At 36.4% G+C, this 22,702-nt stretch overlaps 1 protein-coding gene across 4 annotated transcripts in view; it reads right to left on the minus strand.

Moving 5' to 3' along the window:
- Positions 1 to 2,021: 2,021 nt before the first annotated feature.
- PPP2R5E (protein phosphatase 2 regulatory subunit B'epsilon) overlaps positions 2,022 to 22,702 on the minus strand; it is a 75,296-nt gene continuing 54,615 nt past the window's right edge. For 3 of the 4 annotated variants that reach the window (XM_075753354.1, XM_075753355.1, XM_075753357.1), the window contains 11 exons: positions 22,429 to 22,530; positions 20,198 to 20,290; positions 15,547 to 15,677; positions 15,403 to 15,462; positions 14,668 to 14,776; positions 13,644 to 13,697; positions 13,500 to 13,550; positions 12,522 to 12,641; positions 11,763 to 11,890; positions 9,270 to 9,371; positions 2,022 to 6,577 (listed from right to left, as the gene is read on the minus strand). In XM_075753354.1, coding sequence (XP_075609469.1) covers positions 6,478 to 6,577; positions 9,270 to 9,371; positions 11,763 to 11,890; positions 12,522 to 12,641; positions 13,500 to 13,550; positions 13,644 to 13,697; positions 14,668 to 14,776; positions 15,403 to 15,462; positions 15,547 to 15,677; positions 20,198 to 20,290; positions 22,429 to 22,530 — 1,050 coding nt within the window. In that variant the 3' untranslated portion in view covers positions 2,022 to 6,477. The remainder of the gene's footprint in view (positions 6,578 to 9,269; positions 9,372 to 11,762; positions 11,891 to 12,521; positions 12,642 to 13,499; positions 13,551 to 13,643; positions 13,698 to 14,667; positions 14,777 to 15,402; positions 15,463 to 15,546; positions 15,678 to 20,197; positions 20,291 to 22,428; positions 22,531 to 22,702) is intronic. The other variant, XM_075753356.1, reaches the window with a different exon arrangement.

A 22,702-nucleotide genomic window follows, 5' to 3' on the forward strand; every position in this document is an offset into this window, starting at 1 on the left:
TACTTCACCAGAAGGCGAAGATTCAAAATCGACCCGAGCCTGCTCAATTCCAAAAAGGTGTCCAGGTGAGCTCTGCCTTCTGCTGCCGGAGGTCTGCACGCACCCTTGAACAAACGCAACCTCTCTCCTTCTTGCTGTCAGGGCAGTTATGCTCGAGCTTCATTCTGCTTTGGCTGCAGGTTGGCATACGTATCCTCGGCACACCACCGTGCTAGCCAGGTGCTCTATAAATACTATAAATACTATAAATACTGCCTCACTGCCTCTCAGCTTCCTGCTTTCTCTGTCCAGGAAGTGCAGAGGCTTTGTACTCAATTAAAAACTAGTCCCAGATGGTGACAAAGTAAGAATTTTGAAAACAAGATTCAGAAGCCTTATGGAATATCCCTTTCTAGAATGACACCAAAAAAAAAAAAAAAAAAAGGAGAATGACTCTTTTCGGAAGACCTTCCCAAATTCAGTGAAATGCAAGACAAGCTCCCAGACATTCTCAAGTGTGCATCAAAGGTCTGAGCCACTGGCCAGCAACACAAAATATGTATTTTTTTAAATGTATCACAAGCTTTCCAACCTTCCTGAGTGATCCCTAACTTCTCACACCTTCACTGATCTCAAGGCGGAAAAAGTACTGAACAGACAAAATGAATGGGAAAAAAATAAATCAGAAAATCCAAACCAAACAGAAAAATACAAAAGATAGCTTCAGCGTAACAATTTTCATGTGATGGAGACTTCCAGAAAAGCCTGCAGTCACTACTCACAGTGGGTCAGTACACTTTAAGGTATTTACTAACAAGTTTGGGATATTCGCTTTGGCTTCAGCATTTAATCTTTAAAATCTCTGAACTCATAATGCAAGCCCTTGTATCAGTTTCTAGTTTAATACCCAAGCTATTGCTTTACTGTACGTTAAAGCAATATTTGAATATGGACTTGGGAACAGCCTTCACCAGCACACAAAACTGCTTTTGTAGGCCACAGACTCGTGATCCGGGAACCAAACTTAATGTAAGATAAACTCTGCTATTACATGAGAAACAAAAATATTCCTGAGAAGGAAAGACAAAGATGGAAGATTAGCACAGCAATTATCATTACGAAAAGTAGGAAACTAATTTGAGTTTTTAATTCCAACCCTTTTAAGGTTGTTTAAGTGCTGAAGACAAATCCGCCCTGAAGGCCAGCCTACTACCTGTTCTCATTTAACTTGTTTGGAAAATACTTGCCTTGCAATAAGAGAGTAAAGAGACACGGGGTTGTTAAGTGCTCTGAGTATTGTCTTACAAGTATTTAAAGAGATTTGTGATAATGAGCTCTTCTAACAAAGGCAGGCAAGATTCAACTGCTGAAAAATTAATTTAAAAAAAAAAATCAAAATGGAAAGATTTTTTTTTAAGAATTAGCCTAACTAATTCACGTAGGAAATGGTCATTGTAAAATCAGCAGTAGATGTTTAACACATCTTGTCTCCAGTTTCACTGCAGCATCCGTACGGACTGCGCTTCTGCTACAGCCGTTCTCCGCACTAGCCCTTACCAGGCTCTGCCCGTGGGTCTCGCCAGAGGGTGTTTCCCACGTGCGTAACCACCTTTAGCCTCTGTCCTCACTTCCAAACTGCGAGGCAGAGCAGCACGAGGACCGAAACAGTAGAATGATGCTACGAAGGAGCATTCCTCCACCAGCTGCAAAGGGTTTGTAAAGAACGTTGTGTGGATCTAATGCCTCTTGCTCTGTCCGCTGCTCTTGACCTCCCTCACAGGCGTGGTTGTGCGCAGCACGAGGATGCTCACCAGCATTAGAGGACCTTTAAAACACATAAACTTAATGGAAACGGAGCATTTACTACAGTAATTCTAGCAGAAACTTAAAATTACCACCTCACTGTTTGGGTGTTTTTTCCTTAGCCAAGTATCCTTACGTGCAATACATGCGAAGGGGTATGTGATCGCTGGAAGTTCACTGTTGAAAAGGTATGTGAAGTTCAGAGGGGAGGAGGTGAAAAAAAAGCCAAGCACCTGGAAAACACTTCATTGCTTCTTTATTTAGATGCACCCACAGTACAGAGCCTCTTGAGCATGTGCAAAAGAGGAGGATTACACATTTATAGCTGGGAGCACCATTGAGTTCGAGTGTCTTTGATACCGTTTTTAAGAAAGTAAACTATTTCCAAAGAATGACATTTGAATCCAAGAGCTTAAGACCTGCTTGTACTTTATCCAGAGGTGGAAGGTATTTTTCTGTTATTATTACTTCGATGTAGAGTAGAAGACATTTTCACAGTCTGGTTGGACCAGTCTATATATTTTCATATGCACCTTTTAATATATATAAAAAATGTTTCATTTTTCCCCCTTACCCATAGATAGTTAAATGCATCTAAGTTTAAAAACAGTAATGGACCAGAGCATTCCTATGGGGAAAAATGAACTTTTGCTGCCCTCTCCTGCTTAAACAATGAAATGCTAAAATATTAAGATCTATGAATCTAATGCTAACCTTGAAACAAAAAGCATGACAGGTCATTCGCTATACTACAATCAAAAATAGGACAACAACAAGAAATGTATCGGTACTATTTATATTTGAAAACTCCTCATCTTTACATGAGGTTATGAATACAACATATTTACAGTAAGTGATCCAAATAACAAAAACTTGTATTTAGAGAGGTCATGATAAAAAGTGTGCGCTTCTGTGGATAGGAAGCAACACTCGGATAAAAGTTTTCAATCAAAATTAGTTCCATTCTGTTTCAAGATACTGTTTCATAGACTTCAAAACAACAACAAAAAAATCCTGGGCTGTACAAAATCTGCTGCACGTAACAACTAGAAAAACTAATTCGTGGCTCACTACAGAGCTGCTAAGGGAAGCAGGTGAGCCAAAATAAAAAAGCCACATGTAAATAAAAACATTCTTCAATCTTGCACATTGTCATCTTTGTCGTCTTTTAGGGCAACTGCTTTGGGATGACACCGTTACAGAGTTAAGAGAAAAGGCCATCTTTGTTTTCCAAGACAGAACTAAAAGCAAATTATTTCGGTATTACTTGGGGGGAGAAGAATCTAGTCTTTCCCCCTCCTCACAAAACAATAAAGAGTTTTTTAAAGCTCCTAATATATTTTCCTTTCTGCAGAGTGAGCGAGCCTAAGGCTGTACTTAGGCACGTATAATGTAAGTACAGCTGCTGCATTTCTTACTCGAGCAATTCTTGGCTCTAACACCCTCGATTTTTCCATATATAGGAGGAAACAAAAAAAAAATTAAATACTTTTATTTATGCTAACAAAACCAAGATTAAATTTACTGTAACCCTGCTAGCGAACGTTCCAATGGCATTAGAATACTTTTATTTAAAGCACTCCAACCTTTGGAAGAGAGACAAAAACCACTCAAAAGCAATGAAAGGAAAACAATAAGGGAGACTTGCAAGATGAAGAAAGCAATGTGTGCTCAATTTAAAGTATACGAGAGGAACTTTACTTTTACAGTTGTTATATCCCCATGACCTGATGCAATGCCCTAGTATTGAAAATGCAGCTCTTTCCTTTTACCAGAGAGCATTCAATCCTTTCTCCTGAAACCAATATGGTACAGGACACGAGCGACCACCCAACAACTGCCGTACGAGCAGTTAATAAAAACATTTACACAAATAAAGGTAGTTTCTGGAACTCAAGAAGCAAACGAAAGCATAATTAAATAGACGCACTGATCACACTTGGGCCCATACGCTGCCTTCTTCGTTGCCTACAACTCCAATCGATAGCAATGGGAGCTCTGCAGAGTGGCAGGACATCGCATATGGATTGCGGCAAACAGTGGATCCCGGGGGTACGGTCGTATCATTGTGGCAAGTGCTTCTTCACGTGCATCGCACAGTGCAACCTAGTGTCGTATCAGCCTTTTAGAGTCAAGTGACTAATATCACATCGTCTCATTCACTTTAAAGAAACATTCCTTCTCGGAAGTGATAAATCATCTATAAACTTTAGATACTCCCCACTATCCCCACATCAGAGGTAACATCAGAGGTAACAAAATATTGCAACCCATCAGGTTCTCATCAGTTTTGTATGATCAATACCAGAATGTCATGTCAAAACCAAAAATAGTCATGAACAAACAACACTCACCTAAACTCTAAGTACAGGACAAGGTGCTTTTCCTAATTTCACATTGTTGAGTTTTACTCCACCAGGTGGAAATCATTAATCTTTTTTCCTCCGTTCTATCTCAGTTTTTCACAACTGAACATAGTCTTTAAGCATGAGTGTAAGTCCACCCTCTCGTAAAGCATGATCATTTCACACAGAAATCACACTAGCAAATATTTTTTTTGATAACAGAAATAAAAGACTGTCAAAATCAATGGGCTAAGGGACATGATTTGTTATAAATTTATTTAATCTTCAGTATTTCAGCTTGCACCTTTGCTTCAGCACTTTAAAATAAAATGTTTCAACTAAGACAGTAACTGCCTAATTTACATTGCGTCCCAGTCAGTGTTCTTAAAAGAAGCTCCTATTAATCCCATTAAACCACATTGTGTTTGGTGTTGCATACGACTAGTTCCACCTTTTGTTTTCCAGAATTAACAGTGTCAAGTTTTTACAAAATCGTTGCGTTTACAACATTTGTGTGCGCAGACTCAGGAGTACAAACTGTGACCTGATAATCCTGAAACAGTCAGTAGTCTAGGAGGGAATTCCTTTTTACTTCTTTTCCGTGCCTGAAAACAAGAAAACTTCAAATCCTACTGTATATTTAAATGGTAGGAAGAAAAATATACAAGCTTGTATTTATACTGTATTTCTATCAATGGCAACAGGTCATAAATTCATGTTTGCAACTATCACAAAGACTCATGAACACCAATTCAGTTTTATACTGTAAATACTGCTGGATTGATGGTTTAGGATTATCAATTCACTGTTGTCATATGTCTATAACAGTTCAAAAGCATCCTGGAGAAAAATCCTGAAACACATACCTTTCGGTATATAATAATGCAACTGCATTAGCTAAATATATACTGTACATAAGTCTTATCAGCATTTTACCTACCAAAGATGTAAGATTCCACTTTCAAATACAAAGCAGATAGCCAATAATGTATATTTATAATACAGCCCTCTTCTTTGTTTTTGTAGGGTTTTTTTTTTTTCTTTTGTTTTAAACAATTTGGTCACAATGCACCTTTGATATAAAAGCATTTTAAACTTTATTATTAATACTCAGAACATTAGGATTTCCAGAATTTTTTTTCAGTAGCATTTGTAGAACCACTTTTGGTAACAAATACAGTAGTTAGGAATGAGCATCCAGATGAGAATGCAGAAGTATATTATCCAGAATCCTTTCCAGCTAAGACCATAGGGCTGGTACTGTGATGAGTAATAGTACTAGAACCACAAAAACACTATAGTATGTTTCTTAGAGGCTACATCCTCTTTTGCTGGAACACTTTATAAATACATATTAAAAAGTAAGGCAACAACTCCAAACAGTCCAAACTGCTATCTCAACTCAACTTCCAATTAGATCCAGGACCCCTGGAGATCAATTTCATGCTTGCACTGTTTAGCGTTTGTCTTTATTCTTTCAAAATGGTCCAATAAAAACATACTGTAATAATTTAGCAATTAGTATTTCTAAAACAACTCTGGTATGTGTGTCCAATGCCATTATCACTAATACTGGTTAGGTACTGAAGTCCAGGGTGTTACCACTGCACATTTTTAAAGGATTGTGGACACTAATTTGGATTTGCAATAAATAGGTGCGTGAATCCAAAGCTCCCTTTCCTACTATGTTTATCACCTACTTGTTTTTTAACTCCTAATGTTCAAATTAAGGAAGCACCAGGGACAGCCTGGTACTAAAAAAATGCTCACACCAGTAAACAAAACTTTTATTCAGGACCTATGTTCTTCATGGCCCTGATGTGAATGGACATTCAACTTATGAAGATGTGCAAAAGGAAAAAAAGTCAAATTACAGTAAAGTTATCCAGAGAAGGAGGATGTTACACAAACTCATAAGGAAATGACAGTCTTTTTTCTCTTTTACTATAAATACACTTAACAGTTTAGCAGAAAGACAAGCTAAATTTTAAGATTGTTCACATTTGAAAGTTGTATTATACTCTCTGCTAACGATAAATAAGGAACAGGTCCTGACAATGGAATTTGACATTGCAATTTTCATCAACAGATCTTTGAAGACTGGTTTTAAAGAAGGGTTAAAACAATGATTATGTTTGCAAAGTTCTGAGAAGTCCATCTGCTGTCCAAACTTTGGATTAAAGTCCTTATTTTTTTCCTTTACTTAGAGACAGGTATATACAGTGCTGTTGTAATAATGAAACAAATGTGAAATCTACTGTAAAGTTGCACAATACAGAAAACTGTTGCTCCATCTTCTACTACATAAATGTGTGACTCCACAGGTTAATAATGCTGTTTTGTTTTTTTGTTAAGTTGGAATTATTCCATCACGTCTAAGACCTCTCTTTAATTCCAAATCCTCCAGTTTTTTCCACAGTTCTTCACGCTCTTTCTCTTTCTTCTTCTCACTGACAGATGAAATAAAAAAAGAGTTAGTTAGGAGAGAAGACTGAGGAATATTTATGTTAAAAAAAATTACGGCTGACATTAATTAGCAGGGCTAATTTTGTTGAACACAACTGCAATTTTACTAACATATATTTCATTTTTGTAATTTTTTTTCTTTTTTCTTTTTGTTACCTACATGATATCGCTAGACAAAGTGGTAGGAAAAGAACATAAAACGCAAGCTGAACAAAGTGACAATGTTCATGGATGCCGATTTGTAACACAAAAGAAAAAATGCAGTGGACTTTTATTATGGAACAAACATACCATGATTATAAAAATTAACATTTCAGGACTACCTTGCATGTAATTATTTTCAAGTTTGTTTATTTAAGCAAAGTATTTTTTAGTCTTATAAATAACAGTCACTTACTGGCACGAGCATTCCCTTATTCTTTTAGAATCACTGTTCTTACTTACATTGACTGGCGGCTGTCCTATAGCTTAGGCACCAGCCAAGGGAAAGTTCAAGTTACAAGACGTGTCTTTTGTACAGTGATTTACTTTCTTTTCTTACCAAATTCCTCCAAGAAGATCTATGTACCAGTTGCTTTAACAACAGACTTTAATGGTTGATTTGATAAAATTAAACAGCTAACCTAACATTTACTTTACTTGCATTATTTGCTTTCTAAATTTCCTGTCTCTGCATAGCTTGCTTTGAATAAACCTCCTTGATATTGCAAGGTACAAAATGCTTTCAACATCTATTAAATCACCTTGTACGTTCACATTAAATGCAAATCTAACAATTATAGAGCTACAAATTCTCTGCCAGTCACATAAGAGAATTCTTGAAAAATATTTCAGTGGATTAGAAACATTCCTACACATCTTGATTCAGTCAAAGTGCCAACATCTGGCTCATTTATTTGTAATTTTAATTTCCCAAAAATATTTTAAACATATTAAAAAAATACAAACAACTGTCAGATAAATCCCTGAAGAACAGTTTAAAAAAAAAAAAAACCAAACCAACCAACCAAAAAAAAAAAGACCCCACTGCAACTAGAAAGTATTAAAGTATTTAAAATTAAATATAAGAATAAGTGAAATAGCCTGACATTTTCAGGCTACTTACCAGATATTTATCTTCTAATCATTATGAAATATATGCCTGCTTACCTAAAAGACTGTTAGAGGATGATCACCTCATCCAACTTACTTATCTGACCTATCATAGTCATTAATATTGAATATATTTCTCCTCAAGCTTTAAGTGGTATCAAAGGTACCCTTTTGAAATGTGGTTTTATTAAGATGCTACAGATTTTTTGTAAACTTTAAGGTAAATATCCCAGTTCATACATTTAGGTATTTACATGTTTTAAAATTGTAAGTAGTAAATGAAAATGGTGAAATGGTTAGCACCAGCCTTGCTAGAAGATAGAAAGTCATTAGAAAAATTCTTAGTGCAGTCCAGTCACTAAACCTCACCCGTTATCCAGACACGGGACATACTACTACAGTGTCAGGTCCTGTTAAGAACAGAGTTCCTCACCTTGAGGGGCAAAGTAGAATCGCAAATGGATTTAAGTCACTGAGGTCCCTCAGTAAAAGGCCGGATTAGATGACCAGCCCTAAGCTTCTCTGCCTTTCCTGCTAGAAAACCAGGCAGTTTTGTCTCAGCTGCCCTAGCAGATTGAGCCCTATTCATCAACACCTACCTAGAATTCATCTGGCATTTTAGTTCAAGTATGGATCTAAGTCTCTAAAAGTAAAATGCTGTATAATGAGCTAACCTGTTAATTGTAGATTTTTTTAATGTATAAAACTTTGTATTTTACAACAATAAAGTGACCAAAAGGACAATGTGACTCCAGTCACACAATTAAAAAAATATGGCCTTTAGAGACTATACTACCCTAACAAGGTCTGATGACATACAGTACCCTTTGCTTTGCATGGGGGAACCCTGAGTTGCGGAAAAGGTATGAGTTAAATGAAGTTGCAAACTGCTCAGAGTTCCTGAAGCTTCCTCATTTTTTTTTCACCTGACGCTTTGAATATGCCAAAACTTTTGAGAAAAGATGTTGCACTATAAATGGAAAATGAAGATTAAGGAAAATAGGAGAAAAGACAAAAAGAATTTTACTAGGGTGAGCTAATGATTGTATGAGTGGTGTATCTAACGGATCTTGCATGCTAAAAGAGTCAGATACAGCAAGACCTCTGAATAAGAAATGAAAGGGTTGAGAGACGTCTCTTTGCTTTAAGACAACATCTAGCCTACAAATAGTAGTTTGGAAAATCAAATCTTAGTGTTTTCCCCTCACGTCTCTTTCCAAACCTCAGTGAGACTTTTTTTTTTAATTCTTTAAGCAAAGTGTTATCTCTAAACCTTTGTTTTTCTTTTATCATTGAAGATCTTGACACATTTAAGTCTTTTGGAATGTGGAGTCAAAAGGAATTCCATGAGGAATGCAGATTCCCGAGTAACGCAACGGGTACTGTATTTCATAAGGGGTAAAGAACAACCTGTATATGATATTACCTTACTTCTTGCAAAGAGAAGGCTAAAGAGCATGCAGGGGAAAAAATGAGGCATTGTGTCTATTATGTGTGAGATAATGCAATTGCATCGGAGTGTACGGGGAAAAATAAACAGCAGGCCTTATGCACAGCTGACAAAAAAAAGCTTTAAAAAGTTACCGCTGACGATCTGACTTGTAAGTGGCTGTCAGCTCGTCAAACATGGTGCTGTTCATTTCCATAAATGCCTTCAACACATTGTAGACTAAAGCCACAATAGCCCTGTGAAACATTAAAAAAGAAAAAAAGGAGTCTATTAGTTTAAGGTGAAATCAAACGTGAAATAAAAATGTCTTCTCTTACCGGCATTTCTGCGATCAATTCTGCTCTCGCAAGTATGATAATGTAAGTTCTTTGATTTCAGTGAAACTACTTTTGATTAACATATTTAAAGGTGAGAATCAGCTTTCATGTCTCTACTGACTACTTAAATGGAGCAAACCAAAACTCTAGGGTAAAAGGTAACAACAGAAAGCTATTACATACAACTACAGACTCTTCCCTCATGCTGTGGAGCAATTCTGAACGCAACTCCAGGGAATCAAATCATCAATGCGGGCAGGAGGAACAGAATTTAAACACAAAGTGGAAATGATTCAGATTTCCTTATGATTTTTCTATGAAGCTGAATATTCAGTGCTTCTATGCAAAATACAAGGCTGTATTTCAAGAGTGATTTCCTTGTACCCATACATTTCATACTCATTTTCACTTTGGTACAGCAAAAAACTCTTAAAAAAAACCCCAAAGTCCTTCAGATGAGTGCTGCAGTATCTGTGCAAAACTGTGTGTGTGTGTGTATACATATATGTAGTATCTATATACTTATATACATAGATATATGTCTCTATGTATACATTTCTGCCTACTTTGCTTATTGCTGTTCCTGACCTTACCCAAGAACCAATACACCACTGCTTATTTGAATTTGAGTTGCTTAATTGCATAAAACATGACAGGCTGTTCATAGAGGAAGAAGTTATATATAATAATAATTTCAAAAAGGCTTCAAAGGCATTTTGTCCCACAAAGGTTCAAAAAAGGTAGAATCAGTTTACTCTTTTATATCATCTGACTGGATATCTAGCCTAAAATATGCTAGAATTCCCGAAGTAAGATGGATCTGCCAGCAGTCTGATTATCTAGAGGTCAAAATTCCTTACTGGCAGAGTTGAACATAAAGAAACAACAAAACAAGTGAAAAGGGGGAAGGGAAAGAAACAAATCTAAAAAAACTTTCAAAGAATTTGGAACAGATTATCAATCAAGAGACCCACTACCATGGTTGTCATATTCAGACGTGGGGCTGCTTAAGAAAAACCTTTTCATCCAGGAGGCCTTGAATGACCATTACGGGGGCTGCCAGAACCTTTGGAGCTAAACTACACAGCAGACAAACTACGTGCCATTTCCCAAGCACCCCTTGAATGATAGACCTCTGTCTATCATTCACCTCTTTCAATAAACTTCCATTTTTGTTGCCTGCATTTAAAAATGTTCTCATAAAAAAAAAAAAAAAATCTCTAAATACCTTCTTTATTTTACATGTGTCTTAACCCGGCTTGTGTGTCACAGGTATAACATTCCTGTGGGTATAAAAACGCTGAGAACTGGGATACTGGAATACTCTCATTACCAGAAGCATCCCAGTGCATAGGATAAAAGGTTGGGCAGGAGCACAGGCAGGTGGGAGACTGGTAACGCATCAGCATGCCACGGAAAGTGTCTTTTTGTGATGAACATTAGTTACAGAAGCTTTCCAGTAGCATTAGATTCATCATGAAAGCACACAAACTTGCGGTTTGGCTAGATACAGAACAAAGAGACTGATGCTTTAGAAGATGAAATATTTTACAAATACTTTACAGTAAGGTCTTAAAGCAACTGGGACCTGAACATAGCACAGATCATTAAAAATACGGGGCTTACTAAATGGTAACCTTCTTGACTTAGAAAAACTTTTCAACTGAAGTGTAGAACACATGGCATCTAACTGTAATATTATTTTCCATTAAAACACTATCTACTAGGTCATTCAGTTTAAAAATAAAAATTCCAAATTAACAGGATATCAATATGAAACAATGACTCTGATACTGTGTGTAATAGAGAATGGTTGTATTTAAATAGATGTAGAAAAAACAACCCAACCTAAGAATATACTGATGTTGAGAAAAACACTAGTACCAGAGGTATCAGTATCATTTACGATACAGCCACAAAGCTTTCCAAATGCCAAGTGGTATTCTTCTAGACAATTTACGATCAAGCTTAAGACATTAACTAGATTATAAAAAACTGTGTAGGAGAAATGCTTGATGAGCAATACTTTCTTCAATAACAATGTAACATCTAATTTCTCTTTTTTCCAACTTGTGAGAAGATCTATTTATATCCCATAAGGTACTGATTTTTGTACACATACCAGATAATTAAAAACATTCTGAGACAAGCTCAAGTATAGACTAATTTATATTGGCATTAACAGTTGCACCTGTTAATGCCAGCTTTGAATCTGGATCTCTGCCGTCCAGACATTCTTCAGCAGACATTCCCTAAGTTTATCAGTAGTTATGTCCAACAATAAGATAAAGAGTAATGGCAAAAACTTACGGATTCCAGTGTTCTTTAGAAATCCTGTAAAGGCTGGAAAACATGATGGGAAGTATAACATTTGAATTCTCCTCTATCAAACTCATGATGTATTCGTTATTCCAATAATACAGCGCTCTTTCGGCCACCTTTGAGTCAAAGGAATAAAACATTAACAGGAATTCAGATACCTATAATTTTGTAATTTTCTGAAGGAAAAACAAATCACAGACAAGTTTCACAAAGATGAATTAACAGGAATCATTAAGTTTGGAATTAAAATTCTACTTTAATCAGCAGCATAACATGCATTAATGGAATTAAGTTTTTATCCTATAATTCAGATCCCACAGCATCCACTCTCTCTTTCCCCTGCTGGTATGTTGTTACTCACTGAAGACCAGGTGCAGACACTGCATTAATGCTGCAGCTGTGGAGGGGAAGGGAAGGGAGAGCAGACAGACTTCCCATCGCCCCTTTCCCTCACTCCTGTGACTGTTGTTGGAAGGAAGAGAGCGGTGCTGGGATACCGGATGAAGGAGAAAGGGAAAGGCCCAGTAGCTGGGCTGAGTAAGTGGGGAGAGATCGTAAGTGTGGAGACCAATAATAATAATCACCTTGGGGAGCTAAACTTCCACTGCAACATACTTTCTTCCAAAGAAATTCAGAAGACAAGTATTTCAAACCACGTAACATAAAATATTATTTACATTTGGGGGGGTGTTATATTTGAAATTGAGACTATACTTTTCTAGACAAACAATAACTTCGACCACTGACCTGAAAATGAGGGCTAGAGACACACTTGGCAATTTGTTTAAACAAGGGTTCCTGGATTTTGACAAATTGTGACGGTTCGATTACATCCAAGATTTCCTCCAGCTCTCCTAGGAACATGACCTAAAAACAAGGAAGCAAGCATTGAATATAAAATCTCTGAACCATCTTGATCAGCAAAATGCTGTTAACCCTCAAATTCCACCACTTCAGGAAGAAATGGAAGCCTCACAGGCTCAAGCAAGACCCTCTCTCAAAAAATGTGAACAGTTTACCTTTAGCAGCTTCTGGATTCAGGCTCTTAAAAGGAGGAGGAGGAGGAGGAGTGTGTGCGAATGTTGTTTTTAAAGTAGCCTTTTACCACAAAGTTCAGAATTGCACCAGTATATCTATGCTGAAAATCTAGCCTCATACAGACAAAGCATTTGGCCAAGGCTTAAACTTTGTTAATTAAAGAAAATCTCTGAATTTTACCTCATTTTTGGAAGCAATATTCAAAATAACAGTTTTGCTGTCTCACAAAATCTCATTAGGGAAGCTCAGATTTGCATCAAGAATTTGAAATAAAAATGCAGAGGTCTAAGTGCATCTTTTACATGTTTAGTAGGTAAATGCCAGACAATAAAATATCTTTCATCCTCCCTGGATAAACACTATCCTCACACATAAATAATTCCAAATCTAACAGAGTTTTCCAATCTATCCTCAACTATGTTTATTTTCTCCTTTCTAAACTAAAAAGAAATTCTCTGCAGAAGAACCAGTGCTTATTTTGTGAATAGAAACCATGGTTAATAAACTTCTCACAGTCAAAACTGTCCAGAAAAACAGAATTCAAGTATGGAACATCACCTACAAGAATTAATACCAAGATCCACCACAGCACGTGCTACCTACCTGGAAATATCTAAAGATTCCCTGCCCATTATACTGTAGAGCAAAATAACTCTTACATTTTGTTAATACTAGCATATCACTTACCTCTTTCTGACTGCAGGTTTTTGGCCAGAATTTCATTAAACCTCTAATGACCTAAATTAGAAGGGGAAAAAAGTTAGATTTTTTTTACTTTTCTCACAAGTCATTTATGATGAAGAAAAAAAAAAGTATGAAAGAAATATTTACTGGTTCTGTGAGTGAGGGGTCTTTCTCCAGAAACTGTACTATGCAATACGCCAGCTGTGAAGAGGTAAAGATTTAAGAAAATGAAGTTAGAACATTTCTATAAAGAAAACACAAAAAACAACACAACAAACAAACAGAGAGATTCAAGGCAAGATGCTATATGGCTTTCTCAAAATGCATCCATTTTTAAACTGAGATGCACAGTTTGCACTGTGCAAATCCACTCAAAGTTCAGTTCATAAGAAACAACAGAACATACTACCAAAAAAATTTAGGGTGACAAAGCAGCATATACAATAATAATCAGAGCAAGTTGGAATTCTAAATACAGTCATACAACCAATGTTTTGAAGCTTCTGTTACTCTCTGAAACTGCCTTTTTACACATTTTATACAATCGGCAAAATCATGAAAACTCTCGCAAGATGAGCCGACAGCTAAAACCTGGAATAACATATTTAGAAAGCACAGCTTTATCAGCATAAGACAGACTGCACTATCTGAACATCAGAGAGAAAGGCAATAAGGTATCACTTATCAAAGGAAAAATTACGTCATGAAAGCTGAATGTATAAATGATAAATGACAGCATAAATGCAGTCTTAAGAAATCTATGAGGGAGAATGTAAATGATGATGGAAAAATGTGGGTATTAGTATTCAGAAAGTTGCCAGGGTGAAGAAGAGCCTTGACAGCACAAGACTAAGGAAACCCAAACATCCTCTTGGGAGCAGGAATGCGCAAAGCAAAATTGAGAGAATGAGAAAACAGCAGAAAGGAAAACCTAAAGAGAGAGTTTAACTACTAAACAAAATCCCAAAAGTATCACTGATGTATGTTACTCTTAATTATCTAATCAGAACAGAAGCAAGACATTTATCGTACAAAGCACACTAAATTAATCTATTTCATTTTTTCCACACTTCAAAACTTTCCCCCCACCTTTTATGTGCTACACAATTAAATTTCCAAAGCACTCATAAAAAAAAAAATTCTGAGCAGAAAATATTTGTGTAATTTCTACCTGTGCATGGAAGAGTGATAAACTCCTGACAGTATGTAAAGGAATCAGCACCTTCACCAGAAACTGTTTATGCTCTGCCTTAAGAGGTAAAGCAAAACCATTGATAATACTAGAAATTAGAAGAGAAATATTTGTTAGTGTTATCGCAGAAAACATTCTTGAGGTCTGAACAAGCACTTTCTAGATTAAAATAATATAGCAGTCAGCACCCATTTACAAATAGCAGGCTCATGCCATTTGTAAACACGTGCTGACTTTTGTCCTGCTTTGTATTAGCAGTGCAGTATATATCTAGGTTGCAATTCAGCTCCGACTTTGGAATAATCATATAAACAGCTGCACAAACCTGTTGCCAAACAGATAAGAGCTTGTGTATGTGGTCTGTAAACTCATGTAAACCAGGTGTTCTTAAGTAATTAACGTATTAGAATTAGATTTACTCAAAATATTCACACTGATAGTGTGCTGAAAAAACAACTTCTGCAGCGTGTAAGGATGAAGTGCATTTAACACACAAGTACACACAAAATCAATCCAATTATTTTGGCTGTATCATGCATCCAGTTAAACACTCTTGGCAAATACGTGACGGAGATTTGCACGTGGGCTTAAAGATGAGCATGTGCGCACATCTGTTTTCAGAATCAGGGTTTATAGTAATGGTTTTTCTGAATCCAAGACTATTCTGATGTGTCCACAAGGGAAGTTTCAGATAATAAATAAAGACTCGTTTACCTTCCTAAAATTTCCAACAGTTCAGCTACGCCATTGAAGTGTTCAGTTTCATAAACAAATCTAAAAAAAGAAAAGTTAAATATAAGTAATATATCAGTTTCCCAAAACGTTCATAAGCAAAAAGTACCTTCTCCCACAACTTACCGTAGAAAAATATTATTAATCTGTTTTCGGATAAATGCTCTAAGACCCAGAAACTTGCCATAAATTCTGTGCAAGACTGTTTTTAGGTAGTCCCGTTCTCGAGGGTCTTCGCTGTCAAACAGCTCCAACAGCTGTGTTTAAAGGAAAAAGAGAACTGAAGCAGTAGACATTTGACAAGCATGACACATAGACTTCTCTATAAAAGTTAAATTCACAAAAGCACATGTAACCCCAGTACAACATCGCAAAACTCAGTTTATTAATTTCCACTTGTGACATAACAAAACTTTGAAAAATCTTCAAACAACTAAGAAACTTTTGATTAACTGGCTCCAAAATGCTGCCTTCCTTCTCCCCCAAAATAAATAAAATAAATTCTTAGATGCTGTCATATCTATGAAATAAGACAGTTTGCCTCTTACCATCTACCATTCCTTCACTCTGCAGAACTAAAAGATCCTCATTTGCTCTAATATTTTGTTCCCACAACATTATGTCAAGGTGACATTTTTCTAATTGCTTGTAATTTATATCATGAGCTCTGAAGCATTCCTAGTGATTGCATGGCCTTCAAGCTGTGGCAAGACTCAACAGTGAGGTCTATGCCGGCACTGGATCTGCTATTACACGGGATCTCCACCAATCGACACAAATCAAAGCATCAGGGGGAATTAATCCTCCAGGCTGAACAAATTGGTAACTTCAGTTCAAAAAAACACACACACACACACCCCCAAAACCTAAACAAACTCAAAAAACCCCAAAACCCAAAACTTCTAACAAACAAACAAAAAACCCCCCACCAACACCAAAACAAACCACAATAGAAAACCTACCTTTACAAGGTAACTCTTAAATAAGATTTTAAAAGAGCAAAATGATTATGTGGTACACAGTCAAAAGAGAACGCCACCCAGTGTCTTGTCTTGTACAAAATATATCCCTAAACACTGACACCTGAAGTTGGCTCTAAGAGTTAAGGCATGAAATGAGCAGCAGGAATATCACCTGCAGAACTCTGTTGGATTCCCCTTGCATCCTCAACCACAAAACCATGAGCTTCTCCCTACTCCTCTCTCCATCTTTTTGGGTGTCACAACATTAGGTTTTCTAACTTATTTGGAATAAGTTAGAACGTAAACTTTATTACAAACAAAACAAAACAAAACCCCAAAAAACCAAAATCCCAAACCCAAAACCAACCCACCCCAAAACCAAACAACCCATCCCCTCTCCCCCACCAAAACCCAACCCCCCAAAAATGCACAGAAAATAAGGAAGCTGGAGGCAGTAATCGTAAATAACCAGTGTCTCTCTTGCATGGTGGAGAAAGTAACCGTCAAAAAGTACCATTCTTGCAAGAGAAATGAAGACAGTTTGCCAAAGAGGTCTTACAAACGTGTAAGACGTTGGCAGAAAATTATTACAGGAATGGCAGGAAACAAAACAACTTCTAATACCTATTATAAGCAGGTACTTCAATGTAGGTATACTACCTGATCTCTGTTAAACTGCTACATAATTTTGTGGAGGTGAAAAAGAAAAAAAGACAGAAAAAGATTAATTGTTAAGCTCTCTGAGATTCTGCTTTCTAACATCCAGGTTTAGGACTGATGTACATATTATTCTTCATTGTTTTGGATGTTTCTGTAGCTTGTAATGAGATCCCACTACCTTTTCCTTGCTGTAAGAATCTGTGGTGAGAGGTTTGTCAGCTACCCTCCAGAGGTTATAAACACATTGCTTTGTTCAATTAGTTCAACACTTAAACAAATAAATAGTCACCCCATCCTGCCCCAAATAGCAAATTTCACCCAAATACAGCAAACAGCTGGAAACAATTATGGTTTTAATTTTCTTATTGGATTGCTTTTAGGAGCAAAATATTTATATTTCCAGTTCTGTTAAACAGATCCTCTGTGGAAATATTGCTGAACTAAGAATCAGTCTCTCGCTTAAAAAGAATAAAATAAGACAATTATTTTTATATGTCCAATTTGTTATCAGGTTTCAACACTGAAGTCTTATTTTTATGAGTAAGCTGCAAGACTTTCATAATTTATGTGACTATTCTGACACTAAACATACATAGAAATGGGAAATAAATTTACCAAAATAGCAACCTACATAACACAGATACTTGTGGATATATTTGAATAGTAGGTCTCTTAGCAACCATTGCCAACCATTTCAGACTGTATATAAGCAGCCTTTAGAAATGAACGGTTACACTGTTAAGTACAGCATTTTATCAAAATGTACAGCTGAAAGCCAGAAACACATCTATATTCAAAAAAAAAAAGCAAAAAGCAGGCAATCAAGAAGAAGATTGAAAAATGCCCATTAAAAAAAACTGTATCATTTTTTCATACAGGCATTCTTACTGCCAAGAAACACTTCATTAAAGTTCCTCTATTTTTTTTTTAAATTAATTTAGAAAAAGCTGAGTTCAAAGACTGTCACACTTGTCATGAAACACCAAAAATTGCTTAATGTTCTCAAGTCTCAATTTCCTGTTTAAGTGATCTCTAGTCACAGATTCTTAGCAGTTACTCTAGACACACATCAAATACAATCAGAAATGGAAGGACACACCAATTCCTACAGGCTCAACACAAACACTTGTACACATGGAAATATATCTACTTGCGTGTATCTATAAGAGTCAACAGAACTTTTAATAGAAAAATGTGAATTTTAAATTGACACACCGTGTACAGCAATATGTAAAAACGCATCACCTAACCATGAGGCGAGAATTTCTGAATTCTTGGAATTCTTTTGAACTCTTAATTGTCATATCACATGATATGACATGACATCACATGATTTTCAGATACATATGTTTCAAAATCTCAAGTTTCCCTCTTTCAGCAGATACTACTCTTCGTTTAGTAGAATTATTAAAGATTAACAGGATTAAAAAAATAAATAAATCCTTGTTTTAGACCAATTCTCCTGTGCCAAATAGTAAGAGGTCTGAATGCCTTGAAAAGGTGTGAGTGAGTGGGATGCCACCAGTCATGACCAAGTTCAGCAGCACATAATAGGAGCATTTAGGAATTATTTTCTCTAGATTTTGAAGAACACCACAAGCATTCCTTCTAATGCAATCTTGCTACATCTAAAGAAAATAAAATCAGCCTAAAAAAACCTGCCAAGAGTGATAACCCCCCATGCATATTCTTACATCTCCACTGGGTACTAGATTATCAGATTGGTGCACCCCCTTGTTCAAATCAATATTTAGATGAACAAGAAGATGAACAAACAGAGAGGTTTGATCCAGATGAAAAACGCTCTTGTATTCAGAAGATGGATGAAATAAAAACATAAGTATATCTCATTGCTTTTGTAGAGTGAAGAAGGTCTTGTGATATCAAGAAGGAAATTGAAGTCCCTTCTCTGAATCTTTGAATTTAAGCATAGAAATCGCTTTCTTAGCTACATTTTTCAGATATTCTTCATATGAATAACATACAAGGACAGTAAAAGCACTACTTTTATTGCCTGAGCACTACAGGGAAAAATAAAAGCTCCATGACAAAGAGGTGAGAGGAAGGTCTTCAGAAATGCTGAGGATCTTCCTGCCACTTCTAGTTTCAAGTCTCAGCCCACAAGGAAACTCCCTTTTCTAACTAAGTAGGAATCTTTCTAAATTTCCCTGATTTCAAAAGCAAGCTATCGACAGCATTAAACACGAAGTTCTTTATGACTTTGCGGTTATACAAAAATTCACGATGGGAACAAAAGACAAGACACGCCTGTTCCCAAAAACCGAAGACAGAAGTCCTATCTGTGGAGTTTCCTGGCTTATCCCAGAAAACAATATTCCTTCAGCCATCTCCATTCTGGCATCTGTCAAGGCCTGGACTAAAATTCCTCAGTAGAGAAGACCAACTACTGTATTTTCAAGTGAAATAAAAAAGCACACAAGAAGCCTAGCTTGTACACAAGGAGGAGAAAGATGAAATATGTGTAAAATACCTGGCTACCAGCTGACCAACTGACAGAAACCATCTCTTCCATTTAGCCATAACGATGGCAAGCAAACTACAAAAAAAAAAAAAAAGCTACTCGTTCTTTGCCAATGTTGTTTATTACTGGTGCTACTTCTGCCATGCTTTTAATAGAGCTTGAACTTCTCGTGGCCTTTTGATTTACTTCCTCCTTGACCACTATAGCATCGCTGTTTCCAGTGCTACGCTGGGAATAGGTTTGTTAATGAACTTCTGCCCCTGTGGCCATACTCTCCCCTTCCAACAGAAATATTTTAACAATATGAAGACACAATAAAACTGCCGTTGAAGTAGTCTCTCTAGATAGCAGTGGTTTTAGGCTACTTGATAGTAAACCTTTCATTTTTCAACAGTTACTGTTTCAGCTCCCTCTCATAGCCAGTAAGTCAAATATTTTGATTAAGGTATCAAAACTGGAGTCAAACCAACTATTATATGTATCTATAGAAACAGAGACTGACATATAAAAACACACACATTTCCTTTACCTCTGTAGATTGAAAACTTTCATTGTATATGCTTGTTTAGCCTTTTTCTGTGGCAAATAAAGTTACACTTCCAAATTCTAATCTTTTAAAAGAAATTTTTTTTCAAAAGCAAAACGAAGCCTTAAAGAAAACAGATCAGCTTACCTGCAATACAAATTTCTGATCTATGTACTTTTTGGCAATGCTGGGCTGAAATTCTTGGCTTTCCAAAAATCGTATGAAAAACTCATATACAAGCTGCAAAAGAAAACAGAAAAAAATACCACAACCATGGTTTAGTTTATGACTTGATTCTACTTTATAGTTTTAAGTGTTTCCCTAAATTCTTTTCCTAGAAAATACTTATTTTTCCACAGAGCAAAAAGATGAAAAAGATTTCTCTCCTTTATCAAATTGCTACTTTAAAGTTAGAATTAATTACATGGGCTTTTAAAGTTAGTTTTGCTTATTTAACTTCAGTCAAAGACATTTCATCACCAAGAACAGGCACTGACATCTTGTAATGCTTGTTATCATCTTGTAAAGCTTTTTAGAGTAATTGGAAAGCACATTTAAACTGCCCTCCGAACTGCTGAAGTCACATCAAATACAGACATTACAATTCTGAAAGCGTTGGTGAAACAGTTGGAAATATTTAAATTAAAGTAGAAACTGCTTAGAGTAGCATTCTACTACAACCTGAAACACAGAAGAAGAATACAGACCAGAATTTATTCAGAAATTTCTAATTTACTATAAAGATTAGCCTCAGGGCTGGAGAAAACCTGCTTACTTTCCTGCGATTCCATCTCTGCCTAAACTATTCAGTGGGACAGCAACAGACTTTTTTCATTTAGTGGAAAAAAGGAAGAGTATAAAAACCAGGCAAAAGGGAAGTGAAGTGAAACAGGGACGGACTGTTCTGGCCTCGTAAGACAGCAACTCTGACCTGTCACTGATCAGATCAGCTACCAGCCAGCAATTCTCTTTGCTGAACCCTTCCAAGAAGGGCAACCACTGAAAACCTTTTCCTTTCTGCCTTCAGTGAGTATGAATATTGATACTGAAAGGAGAAAGCAAGCTAAAAATTCTATTTTAAAATAATTTTAAACTTTTCCATGCAAACACCAATATGCTGCAATACCGCGGCTGCTGCTTTATGTCAGTGTTCTCTGACTTCTAAAAGGAAGCAATAGGAAATCAAAAAGGGTGAGAAAGGTTTAGAAATATGACATGGGAAAAGTGACAGCTTACATAACTAATATTAAATCATCAGGAAATCAATTCCATCAACTCCTGACAAATACTTTGGTGCATTTCTTCCTAACAATGGTAAATCATCCGCTGGCTAAGTCCGTCATTTCCATGAAAGTAATGACTTTTAAAACTACAGCACAAGTGTCAACGAACATAAGATAACAGACGTGTATGCCCGTGCTGTTTGCAGGCAGGCAGAGCTGTTCAGAGCTGTCTTGAAGCTTTTAAGACTAAATTTTTGTGAAATTTAAATATAAATGAGGGATGAAACCTACATTTCAACAGACGCTAAATCTGAGAGCACAAAAGAGTGAAACAGACTGCTCACAGGCAAGGACTGTGCATGCAACTGTCAAAGAAAATCCTCATTTCAAGCTGAGATCAATTGTGTGCTCCTTTGCTCACCAAAACTCCAAGACTCCACAAACTGTTACTCAGGCAAACTTCTAAATTTACTAGTGGTGTAAGTCACTGTCCTAACACGGACAGGATCCACATCTGTATTTTCTATAAAGGAATTTACTGCATTAGCATCAATGATGCTTTCTCCAAAATTAGTTTATGTTCTTTGTTCAAAACACCTTGTGTTGACACTTGAGGTACAGAGGAAGGGATGACATGCAGCAGTAAGCAAAGAGCATGCATCCTGCCACAAACACCTGAAAGCAAACCTCGACCTGGGGAGAAGAAGGAAGACTTAGATAGAGAATTAGCTTCTTGTTCATTTTGCTGATCAGGTGCCAAAACCTGTGCAGTCTTGTATGAAAATTAACAACCCTTGGTAAAGCAAAACTGCTAGCAGTATCATCGCCACAATGCTCTTGCTGAAGGTGCTGAAAAATACTTGTGTAATACAACAGTTTGGAAAGCAAAATAATTTTTAAATCGATGAAGGAAAATAGGAAATATGAGGGCGACCATCAATAAAATTTTGAAAGAAAGCTTTCACATTTTGCAAATTTCACAAAGTCCTCTCACGTCTTTGTAGGTGCTATATTATAGCCATGAACCATCTTAATAAATTGTAGTGTCTCACAGACTAGTTCTGATTCACAGGTTAAAAAAAAAAAAAAAAAAGGTAAAATTATTAGATACATTAAGCAATGATAAGCATTTCTCTGAGATCAGTGATTAAAAACCTGTAAATGTGGCCATGATGCCTCCAAGGTGGGCTCATCTTCTTCTGGATCAAATTCATTGCTGTCACTAGGTGGGAGAGTTCTGAAGATATTGCAAGATACCTGAAAAGTGAAAGAAACAATGATGAGATCTGTTTTGCAAATAGGTACTAGGTTTCAGGACTCTGTATGTCTATACCTACTCAGTCCTCCACCACAGAAGCAGCATTTCTTTTACCTGCTGTCTGACAAAAAGTTCTTTAGCAACAGCGCAGGTCTAAGGGACCTGTCACTT

Source organism: Balearica regulorum, chromosome 5 (genome assembly GCF_011004875.1).
Source record: "Balearica regulorum gibbericeps isolate bBalReg1 chromosome 5, bBalReg1.pri, whole genome shotgun sequence".
Classification (NCBI taxonomy): Eukaryota; Metazoa; Chordata; class Aves; order Gruiformes; family Gruidae; genus Balearica; species Balearica regulorum.